Source organism: Sylvia atricapilla, chromosome 1 (genome assembly GCF_009819655.1).
Source record: "Sylvia atricapilla isolate bSylAtr1 chromosome 1, bSylAtr1.pri, whole genome shotgun sequence".
Classification (NCBI taxonomy): domain Eukaryota; kingdom Metazoa; phylum Chordata; class Aves; order Passeriformes; family Sylviidae; genus Sylvia; species Sylvia atricapilla.
The window spans coordinates 103,699,264-103,719,711 of NC_089140.1; the positions used below are offsets into that span (position 1 = coordinate 103,699,264).

Sequence of the window (20,448 nt, forward strand, 5' to 3'; positions counted from 1 at the left end):
AAATACATGTGGGTACAGAGTGCTGCAGGGATTCTGAGGCTTGTAGAGCTCCAAGTAATTTAAAATGTGTACTTTGATTAAGTGTTAAGTGATTTGGAATTAGCTGTGGATATTATCTCATAATAAAGTTAGATCTGAAAATGTGTAAATTTAAGGGGCAGAATAATACAAGATATTTTGCTGTTACACTGTATCTCCATTTTATTTACAGAATGAACAGAGGCAGCACAGAGTTTGAAAACTGTATTGAACTTCATAGTACCATTATGCCTGGAAAAACACTGAAAATGTTCAGATTTTTATCCCCCACGTGTGAGCTATACAGATTGTCTTGCAATTAAAGCAGAGAAATGTGATGTTTAATTGTTTTCTTTTCTCTACATCTCCCTGAATTCTTAAAAAGCAATTTTCCTGTCATTAAGACTTTTACAATGTCAGTGCAGGAATGGACCTATAGTGAAGGAATGTATCAGGAGTTTGTAATGACATCCAGGAGTCTGTCCACTGAGACCCGTCTACTCTAACAAAAATACACATTATAGCCCAGAACCTATAGTTCAGTGGCATGGTCACTGGTATAGTATTCTGGGGGAAGAAAAGCTTTTATTAGGGTTCCCTTTTTTCATTCTGCCTGTTGCAGATTTGGGCAGTTTCCTGAGCCACAGTACAGTTTCTATGACTGCACAACTTTTTGCTGGCCATAGTTTCTGTCCTCATGAGCAAAATCAAAAGCCCATACATTTGGTGCCCCTGAGCAGCTCCTGGTGTGGGAGGTGAAGAGGTTTCTGAACTTACTGCATGGTGGAGCATCAGGCAGGAGGCAGTGGCGTCCCAGGGACCAAGCAGCTGGTGGGACAGTGAAGAGATTTCATGCAGGATCAAGGCAGTGAGGTGAAGAAAGAAGTGATACTGATGTGCTACTATAGAGAAAAGCCTGGCATCATCTAGCCTTGTCCAGACCTTCTTCTGGTGGTTACACCCATAATGGGGACAGTGTTAGCAGAGCAGAGGGATCTGGAAACTTCTTGGTTGTGTTGGGTGGCAAGTGTGAAAAGAAGCTACAGCAGAACTGAGAGGGTTAATATTTCTGTCAATGCAATGCGCAAAATAATATGCATTAATCTCTTTTATTGAAAGCTAAATTTACAATGCAGAGGAAAACTCTATTTACAATGAAGTCACACTACATTCCACCTATTAGGTCTCAGATGACAGAACTTGTTCTGATGTAATATCCAGCCACACTGATTACTCATTTTTGTGCCAGAATGCTATGACCAAAAGGAAAGAAGACAAGCCCATTTAATTTAAAATTTATTCTAATTATTAAAGGTAATACTGTTTAATTTAGAAGCAAAAAATTGGATTTTAGAGCTGCATTGTTTATCTACTTAATGAAGTAAATAAACATGAGGTCATGAGGTCATGTTCTTAATTTAGTATTTTATCTTAAAGAAGATGATAAAAAATGTAACACTGTCAACAGAACAAAGAAAATAATTTCTATAGAAATGTAACTCATATGACTTTAGAGAGTCCTGATAGATTGTCATTAAGCTGAAATATTTAAATTACAGGTACTATGGCTTGGCATTAAAAAAAAAGGAACCAATAAAATGTTCATATTCTTGTACCATAGCAAGGGTCAATACAGGGATTGGTCATTCCTAGTTTCTGGTTCATGACACATTTTTTTTTTCTCTCCTCCTAAATCTGATTTAACTAAGGGAAAAAAATCCTAGAAATAATTTTGAAGTGGAATGCTGATTTTATGCAGAATTTAGTGAGGATATTTTAAAGGGAGAACTGTGTATCTCCTTTAGTTTGAGGCTGCCGTCACCATGTCTTTGCACAGAGATAGTACAGGGTATCGGTATCTGTCTCTGTCTCTCTCCCTCTTCCATGCTATATTTATAGCATCCCCCTGGCCATAAAAGGTCTGGACTGGGGCTCTGACATTCCACTGACTGCAGGCATTATTTTTGTTCTGGACCTTGAAGTCCAGTCCTTACCCCTCGTCCTAACTACCTCTTTCTTTGCTGGCTTCATTGTTGCTGTATTTCTGTGCTATTCGTCCACTTGGGCGCTCTTCCATTTGCTGCCATTCATTTGGATTCTGGTAAGTTTTTTTTTTATGCCGGAAGGTTTTACGTGTTCAATTATTTTTAATCTGAATCTGTAATGCCAAGTTGATAGTAGCTGCCTTTATTCTTCTTAGCTCAGCAGTTGAGGGATTTGTGGACATGAATTGAAGACATCTGAAGGTTCAGCTGTGAAATAAAAGAAAGTAATGCAGAGGTTCTTTCATTTTCACTCAGCTATCTTTGCATATTGTCATAGTACTCCCAAATGAAGCATGGGTTACTGAGATAGACGTTGAGTTTGTCATGTAATCTCCTGTGGGCGTTGAGAATGTTTAAGTAGCATAAATATTTTCGTGTTGCATAGGATGTTATCTTTTCTCTGCTTGCAAGAGTTTCTGTTTTTAAAATTTATTTCACTATTTTCATCGATTGATGGAGTAAATCCTTAAAGAATTTCACAGACTGATAAACAGCACAAGAGGTAATGCCAGCAAAATCATTTCCTTTAATTTGTAGCTATGAACTATGGACAGAAATGTCTGTCAGCTCAGTAGTAATTTTAAATACTCAGTTCAACAGCTGCTAAAAAGCAGCTCTAAAAACTGCAAATTCATCTAACAATGGCCACTAATATTTTTAGCCAAGCTCTGAAGTGTTACACTGATCTTGAGAGGGAGTGTTGCCCTCACACTGAAGGGGGCTGGTTAGGGCACACAGACTTAAGTGGGTGCAGGTAGCACAGAAAAAACTTCTGAAATGGGAGTCAATCTGATAATCAGGCAGTGCTCCAGGTAGGAGCAAAGTCCTTGGAAGTTTCTGAGTTTCTTGTCATCTCTGATAGCATCACACTACTGTATCTGATCAGACTCATGTAACCAACTTACCCTGGCCTGTGAGCAATCCATGATGTCTCAGAGGAAATACAAAACATAACTCATAGTGTGATAAAACACCTATGAAAGGAGTTTCCTTTTACATGGTGTGAGTCAGTGTTGGTCTTTGATTTGAACCAGGAGAGCTGACTGTCCTCAGTGCCTGCCTTGCTATCATAGTCCTTACTCCTATCACAGACTTTGACTCCTGAGGACAGTGAGATCCAGACCTTTCATCTTTGGAAGAAAAATCTTTCCTCTGTACATTTTAACTAATTCTTTTGGTCTGATGAAATGTAAATGAAATGCCTCGTTTAACTTCTTAATGGGCAACACATGCAGTGCTTCCTTCTTGTGGATCACCTTCTGTACTTTGAAGCCTGGAAAGCTGTGGGAATGCCTGAGCTGAATGCCTGTTAGCACTGTGGCTGTTGTATGAATGATGGAGCTAGCCAACCCTTCAAATAAAGCTGGTGAAGACAAACCACAGTACTCTGCAGAAGGAAAACAGGATATTCTCATGTTCCTTCCCTTTTAGTGTGTAAGACAATATTCTTCTGTATGCCTTAACCTTCCTAGGCAGTGATCACAATGACTTACAAGTCCTAAATCCAGCTCTGAAGAGCTGGAAGAGGAAGGCAATGAAGAAAAATGAAGAAAAAAATATCTTATAGAACTAGGGAAATTAAGAGAAGCTACATACTACTGGTAGCTGACAAAGTGAAATAAGTAACAACACGAAATACTGACAAGGGTGCTAGACAGAATAATTGCATTCTTTTAGACTAACATGAAAAAAAATAACCAGCATTAGGAATATGGGAGTTTAAAAAGAACATCAGTTTTTTGCCATAGAGACCAATTGGATAACACTCTTTCCCATTTCTCCTTCTTCCTCAGATAAAAATAAAGTAAATGCGTAATCTCATCTACTTGAAGTCACGGATTCACTGTGGTCAGGATATCAGCAATTTCTTTTACATAAAATGTTTTTGAATAAGTTTCTTCCTGCAACTAAATGATCAATTCAGTTATCCCACAAGAGCATCTCCCTTATGAGATCCCTAAAATTGAAGGAAGTTTTTCTCTTTATTTTTGGTTTTTGTTTGGTTTAGGTTTGGTTTGTTGGGTTTTGTTTGTTTGTTTGGGGGGGGGGTGTTCATAATTTCCCTTGGTTAGGGTGAATACCTCAGCAGTTTTCAATGAGAAAAGTTGGAAATTCGTTGACTTGCTATCAGAAACAAATACTAAAGGAAAAGCCAAGGACTGAAAACTAGGGAGCATAAAGACCAGGGAAAAATCACAGAATATTCTGAGATGGAAGAGACCCAAAAGGATCATCAAAGACCAACTCCTGACCCTTTGCAGGACAACCCAAACTGAGTATCTAGACTCTCATGAAGTCATGATTGCCTTCCAGTTCGTAAGTGTATTTTATGTCCAAACATTAAATCGTTTTTCATCAATATGAAGAAAACACAAAGCAGAACAAATTTCCTACTGTTGTGATTGATATTAAAAAAACCCCAAAACAACAGCAAACACCTCTCACCTTTGTTTTTGGATATTCTTTAAACCCTTCTTAAGGTTTCCTTATTGTAGCTCATTTCTATTACTAATCAGGCACCTTTCAGGGATAATCCTAGTAGCCACATAAGCCTAGAACAAAGGTTATCATATGGATTACTTGAGGCGAGCTTGCATGTCAAAGTAGAAAAAGTCAGTTGTAACTACAGTAAAATAAAAAAGAAAAATAATGACTGAACTGCTGGTTTTAAAACTAACAACAAGGGAAATTATTTCTGCACTCAACTTGAATCCCATTTGGAGAGGGGATCTACCTTTCACCTGATCAAAATTTGCACTACAAATGACTACAAGACAATCAACAAATGACATGCAAACTAAAACTCAAATGAGCCTATCATCTGGAGGATGGGTCTTGGCAATCTTGAACATGATATCTTAGGGTAAAAGAAAAGGATTTTGATTGAGGAGCATAATATTATTTTACCCATTTCATGCAGACTGGATCCCTGATTAAACAGTAAAAGTATAATGCACAATAGGCCCTTTTAAATTGAACCCTCGTATCACCTACAAAACAATCACTGTAGTGCACATTTAGAGAAAAGCTGACATCCTTCTCAATCTTAGTGTTGTAATTATAAATGGAACATTAAATTCAATCTGAAAATTGGATTACAGAAATAAATGAAATGTTCATATATTTTTGTTGCAGCTTTTATAGCCTTGTTGGATTTGCTCATGACTTTAAAAATAATTTATTACTTTATTATCTCTACTGTAATTGAACAAAATTATTTATACTACCTCTGAAGAAGCCAGAGTTTCATTAGTTTGTAGTAATAAGTGAGCACATAAAACTTGAATAGTTTGCAATAGCAGGGAGCCAACTACAAATGAACAGACACAACGGTGCAAAGGTTTCTGGTCGTGACAGGTGACATGTGAGCATCCTGAAACCTGAATATGAACCTGTCTGAAACTCTAAATCACATCATAAGATGATATCTCTAAATTCATTGCATTGCATTTTTCAAGTTCAGTGTCAGTTTGTGTGAAGTTGGGTATTATTTGTATGCTAATTTGGGAGTTACCTTGACAATAGTCCTTATGTTTGACCTGTCCTTTTTCAGACATTATCCTGCTTATTTACACTCAGAGAAGTGCAGTGACCCCCAAAATTCGAAGGCACCCATGATGTCTTTACCATTCTACCAGAGACACCACGAGCACTATGACCGTGCGTACCGCCACAAAGCGCTCTCCTCCACCGTGAGCCAGTACCAAAAGGAGACAAAGAGCAAATCCGCCCTCTATGCCCAAGGGTCTGCAGCCTACGCCAGGGGCTCCACAGGCTATCGCCACTCCTCTGCAGCAGGCTTCAGCCTTGACTCCTCAGCAGCTTACAGCCACAGCTCCTCAGCCTACGACCTCGAGTCGGCTGCCTACAGCTATGGCTCTGCTGCCTACGACCACTCTGCCGCACAGAGCAAGAGATCTGCTGCCTACAGCCTCGACTCAGAGTCCCTCAGCACCAGCTCAGCTGCCTACAGCCATGCTTCTGAATCCATCAACAAGCTGGCTGCTGCCTACAGGCTGGGATCTGAAGCCTACAGTTTGGGGTAAGTAAATCCTACAGCCTAAAGCTAGAGTTTTGGGTAAGTAAATCCGTCTTTGAAACAGCATTCTGGTACAAAAATGTCCGACCACTTCCCATTGAAAACAATGGCAAAACTCTCCTCCTTGTCCACGTAAAGTTTCTGTATAACTTGGCGTTAATGTATTAATTAATTAATATATCCTGGTCTGGTGTTTTCCCTTGGCTTTGGCAATGGGAAGGACTGTGGTCAGCTTAGTTTTTTGGACTAATCCATGTGCAATGCTTGGACTGTCATAAGAATAGCACTGGCAATGCTGATGTGGCTGAATGATGACATAGTCACACTCCAGACTGGTTAGGCATGAGCTACCTCTCCTTCCAAGTTGTTTAGCCACATTAATACAGCAGATTCTAGTATGAAGAGTTGAGATAACTTTGGATTGAGGCTGTCTCTTGTCTCTGGCAAGGTCGGAGTAGTAAAAGAACTCAAAGTTCTTCATGCAAATTTGAGTTTATGTGTCCATATATGATTAATTCTTTGGCCTAATAGTTTCACTTTTGTGCTGAGTGATTCAAGGAACTGAAGTTTTCACAGTGTATTTTGGTTGAGGCATACTATTTCCAAAGCAGAAATTACCTGAAGTGTGCATCTTGCACTAGAACATTAGCTATAGAGAGGCTTAGCTCTCACTTTTCTTTTTAAATTTAAGATAATAAATATTGCTCAAGCAATTACATTAGCAATATTAGCCTCATACTATTTGTATGCATATATCTCAGAGATTTACAGAAATTAGGGAAGTATTAAAGTAAGATTAGAGCAGCTGTTAGCAATAGAGGAAACAATCAACAAATTATAGCTGAAAACATCTGCTCTCTGTTACATTAATGTAAAATTAAGAGTATCATTTGCAGAACTGATCAAAACTTGTCTACCAGAAAATTTAAATTTTGAAAACTGAATATCCTCCCAGGATTGTGTATAACAGTGAAATCTTGGCCAAAACCATGAGAGAAAGACTACATCTACTACAGTAAACAATACCTTGTGATTTCAGCCTTCACTTGGCTTTCAGGAAGCTCAGGGTCCAATCTCTAGTGCCAGAGTTTGTTCAGGAATCTGAACGTCAGGCTATTACAGCCCAGGTGAATGGCTTTACTTAACTCCTCACTACAAGAAAAACACTGAGTTGCTGGAACACGTTCAAAGAGGGGCAACAAAGCTGAGGAAGGTTCTGGAGCACAAGTCTTACGAGGAGCAGCTGAGGGAACTACAGTTGTTTAGCCTGGAGAAAAGGATGCTTGGTGGAGGCTTTATCACTCTCTCCAACTATGTGAGAGTGTAACCAGGCAGGTGTTGGTCTCTTCTTATAGGTAACCAGACAGGATGAGAAGAAATGTCCTCAAGTTGCACTAGGGGATGTTTAGGTTGGATATTAGGAAACATTTCTTCACTGAAAGGGTGGTCAGGTACTGGAATAGGCTGAGCAGGGAAATGGTGGAATCATCATTTTGGAAGTTTTCAAAAAATGTGTGGATGTGGCACTTAAGGACATGATATAAGGACGGGCTTGGCAGTGCTGGGTTACTGGTTGAACTTAGGGATCCTGGAGGCCTTAGTAATTCTGTGATGCTATAGCTGAGTGTCTTAGGCTGTGTTGTATCCAGGCTTTGCTGTTGAAACAATTTTATTTGTGCAGATAATTAACCACTGAGTAAAGCAGTGAGAATTTAATTTATAATCTGCTGATGAAGGGGAGAAAACTGGAGGTGGTGGGACTGAGGGTTATGCTTCCAAGTAGAGCTGGGTAGGGGAAGATATGCCAAATTTCTGCAGCAATGCAGCTGTGCCTGCGCTCTGTTGCTGACCCTAACCCAAAGCTTCCTTTTTCTTGAAGAAAAGGTTTCCATAAAAAAAGAACTTCAAGTTGTAAAAAATGATTGTTAAAACACCTGTTTCTGAGTCCTGCTTATAAGCATTTCAGCTGTCACACGAGTTTGTTTTGAAACCTGTTTGTTCTCATTAAGAAGAACTCTAATGTCAACAGTGTAATATTGAAGGAACTTAAATTGCTTAGTTGAGAGAGAACTTAAAACATTTCCAGGTTTCCTGAGGTTTTGCTCAAGATAAAAGTTTTTGGTTTAAAGTAGCATATTTGCACATATAATACTCTGTAGTACAAGACTTGCCAATAGGTTGTTCAGAGATAAGAATGTCTCACCTGCAACTTCTTTATTTCTGTGATCCTGTCATTGTACTGGAGGTCTGAGAAATTCATTGCTGTTACCTAAGACAAGGACTCTGGAGATTAGATACACGTCATTCCAAGCTCTCTTACACAAAACTTAATTAACACAGGATACAACATTTCTGAATGAAAATCTCAGTACTTAACTTGGTTTATGGTTAATACAGCCTCTATGTTGGTATTTATTTCTTTTTTGCAGCCCATATTTCTGCAATTTGCAAGAGGCAAAGTGGAAAAAATAATGCAGTTCTACAGTTAAATGTAGTTCAAATTTGAAGGAATTCTTGCCAAATTTGTACTATCTTTCCCAGATAACCCAAAATACTTCAAGGAATATAACCCAAAATACTTCAAGGAGTAATGTGGAGAAAACAAGCATTACCCAAATCAGGAAAATCAAAGACTTTCTGTTTTCATCCATATAAAAAGAATGGCGTAGGAAAAAAAGAAAAAAATCTTCCAAGTCTTCCAATTTTCTGGAAGTAGAAAAGGCCTTGAATTAAAATGCTGTATTCAAGTGACCTCAACAGTAGTGTTTGCTTGAAACCAGAATGGACACACAAATCTAAATCCAGACAAAATTTTTCAGCTAGCAATTAATGATTGCATTAATTGAATGCGATTAATATTACCATCAAATATACATTTATGCATAATGGATATTTTGCAGAAAAACACCATTAAGCCCAGCAGAAAAACTCAAATACTAAGTTTTTATTCTGGCCACTTCTTTTCATCTGAAGTAGCTTCTGTTTAATTTATTGCTCTTGCAAAATTTAAGTCTCCTCCTTTTCTGTAGTCACAGTACAGAAAAGTGTTAATGAGGCAACTGTGTTGACATGCAGTTAGTGCTATGTGAGGAATTTATCACGGGGAAAGCAGTGGAGAAGGACTAGGTAACCTGCAAGACCTTGACCCAGACCCAGTTCTCAAACACTGAAGCCTCCCTTGAGTGGAAAACATTCCCAGAGCATGAACACAGGCAGTTTGAAGGAGCCACAACTTGATTTTTCAGGAGGATGAAAAATTTTCCATGTGCAAGTGGCCTGTCCCCCACATTTCAAGTTTTCTTCACACCACAACAGCTCGAGGAAGTACAAGGAAAGAAATGAGAACTGGCAAAATCAAGAGCAAGTATGGAAGCTTGCAGCTCTGCTGGTTGCAGTTGGCAAAAGGTGCAAACCTCTGAGCTCCCAAAAGAAAGGGCATCTCACTATGTAGACATTGCCTATTCACACCCAGCCCTCCCCACCAGCTCGTGGTGCGGTCTCTAGCCAGGCACCTCTTCTTTGGCTTCAGCAGAGGCAGGAAAAGTGATGCGTGCTACTTCTCTTGAGGCTCTGTACAGTGAGGGATGTGTCTCCCACAAGCTGATGTTGTGGCCACCCATCCTCTTTCTCCATCCAATCTTTGGGGGCTGCCAGCATGGGCAGGTTGGCTCCTGTGGGAAAACCTTCTTCCACGGCAGCACTCCATCCTTCTGAGAAGCTTTGAGTCAGATCTGCCAAAGGGCTGTCAAACAGGACTGCTGGATTAGACTTGTTTAACTCTTTTTTTGTGGAAGCGCAGCGATTTGCCTTTGCTCAAACTTTCACCGCCTTTCCATGTGTTTTTCTCCTGTCCAGCAGTATCAGATAATCCCATTGTGTTACAGATTATCTACCACCAAAAGGGCCATTCACCTGCTTAGAGGGAAAACAGAAGTTGCTGGTGTGGCACAGGCATTAGTGTGTGTTTTGCAGGTCAGGAAAAACAGCAAAGAAGACGAGGTGTAGTTCAGGTGTACCAAGCAAAGAGAGGAGAGATGCCTTTGTAACTTGCAATTAATTAGGCAGCCAGTGAGAGCCAATGGTCTTCTGAGCAACATTGTAACCAGGATCAGGACAAGGTGGAGTAAATAATGAACTACCAGAAACACGAGAAGACCATGATCTTGGCACTGCTCATCCTTTGGTTTATTATAGGTGAGGGTGAAGAAGCTGGCTTCCAGATGTCATACCCAAGCATGGAAATTGTTTTAATGAGACCTGCTCTGTGGAAACAATTCCCCTTCAAATAAAATTGTTGTGGAAGCTGTGTTAGGGAATATTGCCAGCAATATTGCTTTCAGCTTGTGACAAGCCTGTCAGCAACTTAAAATTAATATAGTCACCAGAGAGCATTTCTCATTTTTAGAGGCTGAATTTAAAGACTTCTTTTCTGAAAATATTTTTTTTTCCTTTCTTGTAGCTGGGTTTGCCAATCCACTATCTCCTATTTACAGTAGGTTAAAATACTGCATATTAGGAAAGAAGCAGCTGCTAAAAAGAGCCTGGACAAGGCCTTGTGGCTAACAGAGCTTCTCCAGCAGGTACAGCTGGTGCAACCATCGTGTGTACCATAATCTCTTTCTGCTTAGGACAAGATACATGACTTTGAAGAGGTGTAAAAGGGCTTATATGTGCCTTTTCATGCAAGAGTGAAATAACTAAAGAGTAGGGTGTTGTGGTCTGCTTCCAGAACATTTCTACATCCACTGGGTGCAGGCTCTCTTTGAGCAGTGTGGGAAACCTGTCCCTTCCAGCAGAGAAACAAGGGCCATGCAAACATATTCTCTGTCTGAGAATAAGACATGGAAACAGAACAAAGAATCTGTTTGGGTAGTTGCAGGTGCTCTGCACAGCGTTTTCTTTAGTTCTTCTGTTAGGCTAGAGGGAACAGTTAATAGCACCTGTTTTTTACATCTCTACAGAGCAATGCCTGTGCCTTTTACAGCTCAGTCTCTCTAATGAAAAACTAGAAATACGCTGGCGTTGATATTTTAACATTAACCACCCTGAAGTAAGGACAGTAGGCTTAGGTCACCAACCTTGATAAGCCACTACAGATAATATCTGACGTGGAAAAAAATATACATATGCTGGCTGGGCATATCAAATGAGGCTGAAGGATGTTAAAAGGTCATGGTACTGTTCCTCCCTATGAAACTAGAGAGCACTGATACCCTGCTCTTGCTCCTCTGGGGAGATTCTGTTCCACATATCAGGTAAAAGGTTGGAATGTTTTAAAATAAAGGGCAAGATTTTAGAATCTGGTTCAAGAAACAGAGTCCTCCTTTGGGCCACCTAAATAATGGGTTTAGGCAGGATTTTGTGTTTGTGTTGCATAGGAAGAAATAGTAAGAACACAGGAAAACAGGGAAATAACCCACCTGATAGAACAGTGCTTAACCTATTTTCTCAAGCAAAGTGTTCCATTTGAATATGTGTTTCTATTAGCCTCCATCTAGCTTTGCCAGAACAGAAGCAAATGGTGGAATTTAGAAAGGAGAAACATTTTCTGCTGCTTCAAATTTATTAATGTAATCTCTTGGTTTATGCAGTGCAATTTTAAAGAACATTTTGGAGTGACTCCAGGTATCCCTCTGAAAACACCAGTTGGGTGCTCTGGTATGGTCATGAAGGTGAGATATTCAACTTCAAACACTTGGAGTATTTGAGTAATAAAACAGCCTCCAAACAAACAGAACCTATAGCAATTTATTCTTGCCTTTTCAAATAATTTTAGAGAGATATAAGTGAAAGATAGGAAATCCCCACTACCATACAAGAAAGATATCACCAAAATGCCTAGCAGGGAGTAATGATAACTGCTATATATGCTTCCCATTAATTCCCTGCATGAGTGTGTAATCTGGACCTTAAATGAAAACTAAACTGACTGCAATGTCAAACTCTCCTTTAGGGATACTGTGTTGGTCTGGATTTAATAGTGCTATAATTTCAGCCTGAGCTGAAATTTTCACTACAACTACATTTATGAAAATAGAAACTTCTAGACATTTTAACTTAAGTTCAATTGGTACTGTGATCCTTCTTGATCTAGAAACAATGAGAAATCAAGTGGCCTCCTAACAGGTTCAGCCTAAAGCTCTGAGGAAATCTCAGAGCCAAAATTCCAGGTTTGACCCATTTTTAAATAGGACAGGAATGAAAGTCACCTGCTAAGTAAAGATCTGCAGCTCCTTACAGACTCTAGTTCAATTAAGAAAAATAATGAAAATAGTTTGCCTTTGATGTTTCTCATCACTTACTTGATGAGTTGTCCCAGTGCATTTGTGGTTTGCCATAGTGATTGCACCACATCATTGTCCAGCCCAGGAGTAAGGCCGTTGCACATCCCATTTCAGTGTGTCTCTTTCATTTTGTTTTACTCTGCCTGAACTGTTAATGAGTGTTTTCTGCTTGGACTTCTGTCCCTAAAGGTTGATCTGCCTTGCTTGCACTCCATCCCTGGCTGTCCTGGTCAGTGCCTGGTGTCAAAACCCCAGGGCCCACAGCAGCTCTCTCCTGTAGATGTGGTCTGTGCCTTGGCTCACCCAGTGGTCACTGACATGGAAAGCCCTTGTGGTGTGTGCCACAGTCCCTCACTGGCTGTGCCTTCTTTTGCTTGGAAACCAGGTTACAGAGAGAGAAGGAAGGAAGGAAGGAAGGAAGGAAGGAAGGAAGGAAGGAAGGAAGGAAGGAAGGAAGGAAGGAAGGAAGGAAGGAAGGAAGGAAGGAAGGAAGGAAGGAAGGAAGGAAGGAAGGAAGGAAGGAAGGAAGGAAGGAAGGAAGGAAGGAAGGAAGGAAGGAAGGAAGGAAGGAAGGAATGCTTGCTTTTACCCCCTTGTAAAAAAAGAGTGTCTCTTGGCAGCAATGCTCTAGGCTTGGTTATGGTAGCACCTGGGGAGCATAGAGGAATTACATTAAGAAAGACAGTAAGAGAGATAAAGAATGGGAGACTGATTTAACAGGAACTGGGTAGGGAGAGAAGGCAGCCTGGGCAAAGGGATGGACACAAAGAAATGAAGGAAGGAAGGAAAGATGGGAGAATGAAAGTGGACCTGTGTCATCTCACACAAAGTCTCAGTGGATAGACTACTAGCACATATTTTGGAAACTAAGCACTCTTTGTGTGTTGGTGGTGGTACTTTTGCAGGGATACAGCCTAAGGAAAACATTAGCCCAAGGATATAATATTATATTACATTATGCATGTGTAACATTCCCAGGGGCCCAGTGTTAGCATGGGGTTTGATATATGTGTGCTGCATGCTGTCTAGAGACACCAGTGTAAGATATCCAGGGTGTGGGAAGCAGGTTACCCAGAGCACATGTCAGGGCTAACAAGCCTTGCTGAGAAACCATCATTCTGCTCCTGTATATGCACACGTGAGTAGGAAGCTCATGCTGTGTAGACAAGTCCCCAGACCAGAAGCTCACATGTGATTTTGTGTGGTGATGTTGCAAGAAAGGTGAACAGACACTTTGGGAATTTATAAAAGGCCGACAAACAATTGGCGTATTCCATAGATATGGGAATTAGAGATGTGTTGCTTTGGCAAAGGAGGACTAGGCATTTCAAGCTTTGTTGACACTATCTGTAACTATTTTAAAAACTAACCTAAAGTGATTGCATCAAATATGCTTCATGCTCTTCCCAGGCTGGTGAGGATGAGAGGAAACTCTTCCTCCTTTTCACTCACCCTCCATTTATCTGTGCTATGTTAAATGGTACTACTTTACTCAGCTCTTCTCTTCCAATGAATTGGAGTGGTATGGGAGAGCAGTGGGAATGGCAACATTGGTTTCTGAACAATGCAGTGCCCTACAATTTCTGTAGAGAGACTTAAATGATCTCCCCAAGTTCTATACCAGAAGCTATTAAAAGTACATTGCTACCAGCTATATTGTTTAAACTATTTAGATTTAATATCAAGGGGCATAAGTGATATGTTTGAAATGATGAGATTGTCAAAAGTACACTTAGTTATGTGTTTAATAACTTTGAAACTATGGCTATTAAAAATATAAATTCTTGATTACAAAACAGGACAACAAAAAAATTTTAGTACTTTAATTGTAGTTTTGAGTGCTTCTTAACAGCTTTTTTTTCCCTGATTTTAACAATAAAATTTTTATTTCAGACTGAAAAATTCCAACTTAATGATAGAAGATCAATCCTATAAGATGAGTCCCAAAGCAAAGAGAGCAAAACAGAGTTTGATATCAGAGGACAAAGAGAATGAAGCCTTAGACTACTCAGTGCCCATATTCACAGGACGGTATGTTCATTTTCATTCTGTTTAGTGTCTTATTTCTAACATTTTATTAACAAATTATAAAATAGCAAATCCATTAATCTATCTTTACACTCGTGGATCTTATGGTGATAGTTTGCACTTCACATGAGTGATAAAAAGACAAAGAGAAATCAACTGACTGGTAGAAAGTTGGATATTGTTCATTCAGAGCCAGGACAAATGAACCTACGTGTCTGGACTTTGTTTTGAACACATTGTCGGGCACTTTCTATGAAATGAGAATATAATTAGAATCCTGCCTATTGGGAACCTGACAAGCATGTTGTCCACATTATTTAGCTTATTCTTTTGGTTTGAGGACTTGTTCTGTAATCAAATATCCTTTGCCAAGTATTAAACATAGAAACAATGAAACAACGTGCTGATGTCCTGTCCTGGCACAGAGAAAACCTGGAATAAAACCAAATGCTTTCACAAATCCATTGTAATGGTTCATACTGATCTCACGTGTTGGTGGTATTTATTGCATGGTTACTACTGACTTCTTACTGCGACAGTGTTCTCAGTAAAGCTGAATGTGAACTTTATGTGGAAGCCAGAACCAATGCCAGCAAAGAGGCTCCTCTGTCCTTTTTGGGATGTGGCATAGTGATTTCAGTAGGAGTCTCCAGCAGTTCCAGCATAGTCACTTGTTCAGATTAATGCATACTGGGGTGTAGTGTGGAAAGGTAGTTCCTGGCTAAAGGATAGGAAAAAAATTTCTTGCCCACCTGCAGCTGAACAGAAACCTCCCTTCAACTTGTCATTCCTCTGCAGCACAGCATTTTTCACGGGAGACTTCCAAGTTGTTTCTAGGAGCCAGTGCTTTCCTGTCTACCTTTTAATCAACACCCAGTGGCACTTCTGCTTTAGATCCAAACTTGTGGTTTCACGTGAACTTAGCTCCAGCTTGGCAGTGGAGGATGTTATTGCTCTAGCCTTTTGAGCATTTGTGATATTTTTGTGATGAGAACAGTAGTTTTGTTTTTTATTAACTCCCTTCCACTATCTCAGAGTAATTTTTTTCTGACACCTTGTACATATTCCTGTGTTGGTTTCACTGCTCTTTGATGCAACCAACATTAAGAAACACACTGCTGCCTTTTTTGAAAATTGCTTTGGAGTTTCATCTGTATCTTCTGTGATAGAAACACATAAAAATGTGACAGTCTCATGCAAAACTTCAGATAACATATTCCCAAGGCTTCTCACTACTTTTGCATCTCGGGCAGTGTTTATACTTCTATAGCAGATTTGCAGCTCATCATCATGTGTCTCCCATGCCCTCAAGCACAAATATCCTCCCTTTTTATTGTGTCTTGAGTCTATACAAGTAAAATTTATAGTATTGGACAACAGTTGAAAACCACAACTGTTGATTAGTACTTAGCCTTTTTACAGACCTCTGTGATCTTAGCACATCATGTTACATCTTAACAAATATTAAGAAATAATTTCATTAATTTCTTTTTTCATGCATACAGTAATATCTAACTCAATGTGATGGTGTGTAGCTTTATCTATTTGTGTCTGTTAAATATTTTGGGGTCCTATTTGGGATCCTACATTGAAAGCTACTGTCAGATTTTTACTTACGTTGTCGTTACTCTTTTTGTGTGTGTGTGTCAATCTTACTTTTTGCTTATGGCAATTCAGAAAGCTGTGTATGCTTTTCTGCCACTGAAATGATCCAGAAAGTTTTAATTTTGTTTTGGGATTTTTTTAAATTAAAAAAAAAAATTAAAAAGAGCATATGATGATGGTTGAGTGCTCAACTCAACATGGCATGAAATGGTATCTGGTTTAGGCTTTTCATTGTTGGCGTCATGCTCATGACCGCATGCCAAGACTGTGGAAGTTGCATGCCACATTCCTGTCAGATATTTATTTTTGTTTGAAAGATAACAGCTGAAGCCCATTGAACCATGTGCATGCTATATGTCACCCCCAAATTCCCCAGTGAAACTGATGTGTTGTTTCCCATGGGCAGATAGCTGTTAAAAGGAATAGGTATTTATAAAGGTCATCTCTCTGTGGGTTTGTGGGAGCTGGGTGACCTTCAGCGATGTGTCACCATTTCCATTATTTAGTTCTACTTCAGAAACCTCAGGTTCTGCTGTAGAAAAAATACTTTGCTCAGATTATTTACTTTGCAACTGATCCTTTTAAACACCTGAGCTAATCCTTGCAAGAGAAAATTGTGGACAGGCAGACAGTATTTTAGAGAGTAAAGCACCCGGAGATTGATGTAATGCTATAATGCTGAAGCTGCTGAATGTGGCTCATGGAACTATTTGCAATCACTAATAAGCCACTGCCAAAGGACTGTAGATGGCAGAGACCCTTAAAATTATATTTTGCCTGTGCCATTTGATTGGATCTAGTTGTATCTCTTTGAAAACTATTTTCTACTGAAACCCTTGAGACTTGACTGTAAAATCAACTCTTAAATGGTACGGTTTGCATTTCAGAAAACGTTTTGCTTTGATCTGGGAAGATTATAACAGGGAGAAATTATGAGAAAATCTAAATATTTAATACTGTTGATCAAAAGCATCTGGGGATTACAACTGCAGATGACTAGAATGAGTTCTATTTTAGTCAGAAGGTATTCATCAGCTCCCAAAAGATGCTTAATACCTTGAGAAACCAGTCCATACTGTGAAGTTGCTGAGAGTTTAACTACTATAATTAAGGACGAAATAGTATCAGTTCATGATACTGGATGGATTCATTTAAAATGAATGTAGATAGCTATATTCATATTCATTATACTGATTTTTCAAAATTGTTTTTGAAAACCTTTTCCATATATCTGCAGCTTCAGTTGATATTTGGGGGGACAGCTGATGTGCCTAAGTGGAGGGAATCTATTGTTCCATTGATTTCTTAAGGATCATCCTCTTAAAGCAGACTGAAACACAGGAAGTTGAGGGTAGTCAAAACTCTATGCTGTTAAGTAAGACTTTTAGTCTTTTCACTAGGTGTTAAATATATTTAAGTTTATAGCACATTCCACTGCTTGACTGTCTTGCATCTCACCCAACTGACTTCATAGATAAGGAGCTGGACACTCAATTCTGAGCTTAAATTCAAATTTTTTGAATACTGAGATGTGCTATCAAATGCATAATATTGGCAATCTTAAAGAAAACAGAAAAAATCTTCCTTCTATTTTTTGCTTTTTAGTATTAATAATAGGTGTTTTATGATAAAAGACAGGCTGCGCTTGAGTGCACTGGAGAAACAGAGGTGATGTTTATATAGTGCTTGCAAGATGGCACTTAATGGGGACTTAAACAGAATTTGTCTTCAGTGTGCAATCTAATGTTCCCTTAAAGTAACTCAATTCAGCAGGAGGATATAAATGCTGCTTCTTAAGTCAATGAGTTCTCATTGTGTGTGCCCCACTGCGGCAGCTGTAGTGTCCTGATGGTGCCAAAAGAGTATGCTTTCAAAAGTACATCCACATGTGAGTGTGGGAACAGGATTGCAACCACTGACAGTTCTCTGTGTCTCACCTCTGTATAAAGCCTGAAGAGGAGGCTTCAAGGAAATCCGTAATTATCTTCCTGAAAGCAATATAGAATGGAATTTTCTATGAATGAAGAGAATTTTTGTTATCTACAATTATATGGGGTGGGAGGGGTTTATAAATCATGAATGAGGACATTGTTATACAGTTATGATTACCTCCTGCCCCTTTGGCTGTGTTGTTACAAACACTGTAAGTGAATACCTGAAAATATGTGGATGTGCCTCACACTCATCCTTATATTGATGGAGATAAAAAGCCGCAGAAGGATAATGTTTAAACTGAAAATTGTAGAGCATATTTAGAGGGAGAGGCCCTGAAAATGGCCATGACTTTGGAGAGTGAAATACTCAGTCTTTCTGCAGAATCCCCTCTGTGTTTCTGCTTTGAATACATATGAGAGTGTAGTAGCAGAAGAGTGTTGGCCACTGTAGTGGTTAATTTGGTAGCAAGTAGAAATGGAACATGTTCTCAGCATATTCCAATGAGATTCTGCTTTTTAAAAATTCTTTCAGAGAAGTGAATATCAGTGGTATCACAGACACTGAAGAAGAGAGAATTAAAGAGAGTGCTGCATATGTTGCCAAGAGGAACCTTTTTGCAACAGGGGAAGGAGTTAGTGTCAGCAAGGTGGCCAAGACAACTTCTGAAGAGCAACATCATGAAAAAAAATCAAGGAAAGTGGCGATCCGGGAGTCTGCTGAACGTGTAGCCATGAGGAAAACGGTAAAAGATTAGAAATTAATATTAAGCCGGAAAAGAAAATTAGTCTCTTTTTTGTTTGGTGTTTGTAAAGTGCCTAGCACACTGGTGCCCTGATTTACTCCATGGGCAATCACAATAATGGTATTGTATCAGATTTTAATGGAAATCTCTTGAATTACTTAAAAGTCTTGTTATCAAATGTATAAAAAAGTCTTGTTATCAAATGGATAAGGAGGCAGGCACCAGGAATGCTTCTGTTGTGCTGAGAGAAAAGGACAGAGTAGAGGACCAGGGAAGGCTCTTTGGTCATGCTCACACCTATTTAAATCACACAGCATCCTTCACCTGGAGGATGAGACAGCTGCTGGGCAGACAATAAAGGTGGCTATCTATATCTATATCTATATCTATATCTATATCTATATCTATATCTATATCTATATATATCTATATCTATATCTATATCTATATCTATATCTATATCTATATCTATATCTATATCTCTATATCTATATCTCTATCTCTATCTATATCTATATCTATATCTATATCTATATCTATATCTATCTTGCTCATAAGTAGGTGAATGGGTAATTTCTGGACTTTTATGGCCTGAGAACAAGCTTGTCCAAAGTGTTCACCCCAGAGTTTTAATCATTGGGTATAAATTAGGACAGAATTAGGGTAAATTAGGGAAGAAATCTGGAACTGAATCTCTAATTGTGTGTGGTATTGTCCAACTGCTTAAAAAATAATACTCAGAGCATATTCAGTTACAAATATGTTCTGACCAGACCAGCGGGAAATGTAAATGCAAATATGTTTCATTTAGCAAATATATTACTTTATTTCTATTAATATAGTATTTGTATTACTATACTACACTATACTATTACTGGGATTTTTTGAGCTGAAGAATTGGCAACATGCTTATAAAATATTGTTATGACATAAGGTTGGAAAGGGTGTAAAACTTTCAAAGACAAGGTAAAAAAGTCAATATAATCTAAAAATTGAGAAGCTGCAAAGGTGAAATTCGATAACAGCCGGTGGAAATTACTACACACAGAAGGAAAAGATCAAGTAAATGAGGAATGCCTGGCTAAGTAGAAATACCTCAGAATCTGAGAGTTATAAAGATCACGAATTTAACATCAGTCAATTTAATGACAGTTGTATAAAAACAAATACCAATCTAGAGTATTATCACTAACACATAAGGGGCAGTTTTTTAATTGTGTTGGAGTCTGTTGGGCCTATGATAATTAGCAGTCACTGTTTGATGAATGTTGAGGAAAATAGAACCTGTCCAGGACTGAAAAACCCTTGTAAGGAAAACTGGAATTGCCCAGTATAAAAGTCTTCTTTTTATATAATTTGAATACAGGGACCTGTAATTCTCCATATATTTGAAACTTAGGGCAGAAAATAAATCTTCTAGTTAGCAGAAAGCAAGATTTATACCATATTAGGCATTTTTTTCAGCTCTGTGGATAGTCAAGGAGTTGAACCACTTAATTTGGGAAGATGAAAAATCCCATCAGGAGGAAAGGTTTGAAAGTGGTTCTGTCAGAGATGATCTAGGCAGAGAGAACCTTGCATTACAGCTCAAATACAGAAGACATCTGAGTTTCGGGCCTATTTCAGCTTCCACTCTGTATTTAAAATAATTAATAAGTAATTAAATGTGGAATATTATTTTACTTGGAATAGTTTTGAGGGGAAAAGCCCTGTAAAATGAAACCCAGTTATTTTGGAAGGAGAACTTCTGGA

At 38.8% G+C, this 20,448-nt stretch overlaps 1 protein-coding gene across 1 annotated transcript in view; it reads left to right on the forward strand.

Moving 5' to 3' along the window:
* The first annotated feature begins 1,984 nt into the window (after positions 1-1,984).
* The window catches only part of MYOM1 (myomesin 1), a 77,697-nt gene continuing 59,233 nt past the window's right edge, over positions 1,985-20,448 (forward strand). Inside the window, exons 1-4 of the mRNA XM_066329443.1 lie at positions 1,985-2,119; positions 5,617-6,105; positions 14,280-14,417; positions 18,486-18,696. Coding sequence (XP_066185540.1) covers positions 5,678-6,105; positions 14,280-14,417; positions 18,486-18,696 — 777 coding nt within the window. The 5' untranslated portion in view covers positions 1,985-2,119; positions 5,617-5,677. The remainder of the gene's footprint in view (positions 2,120-5,616; positions 6,106-14,279; positions 14,418-18,485; positions 18,697-20,448) is intronic.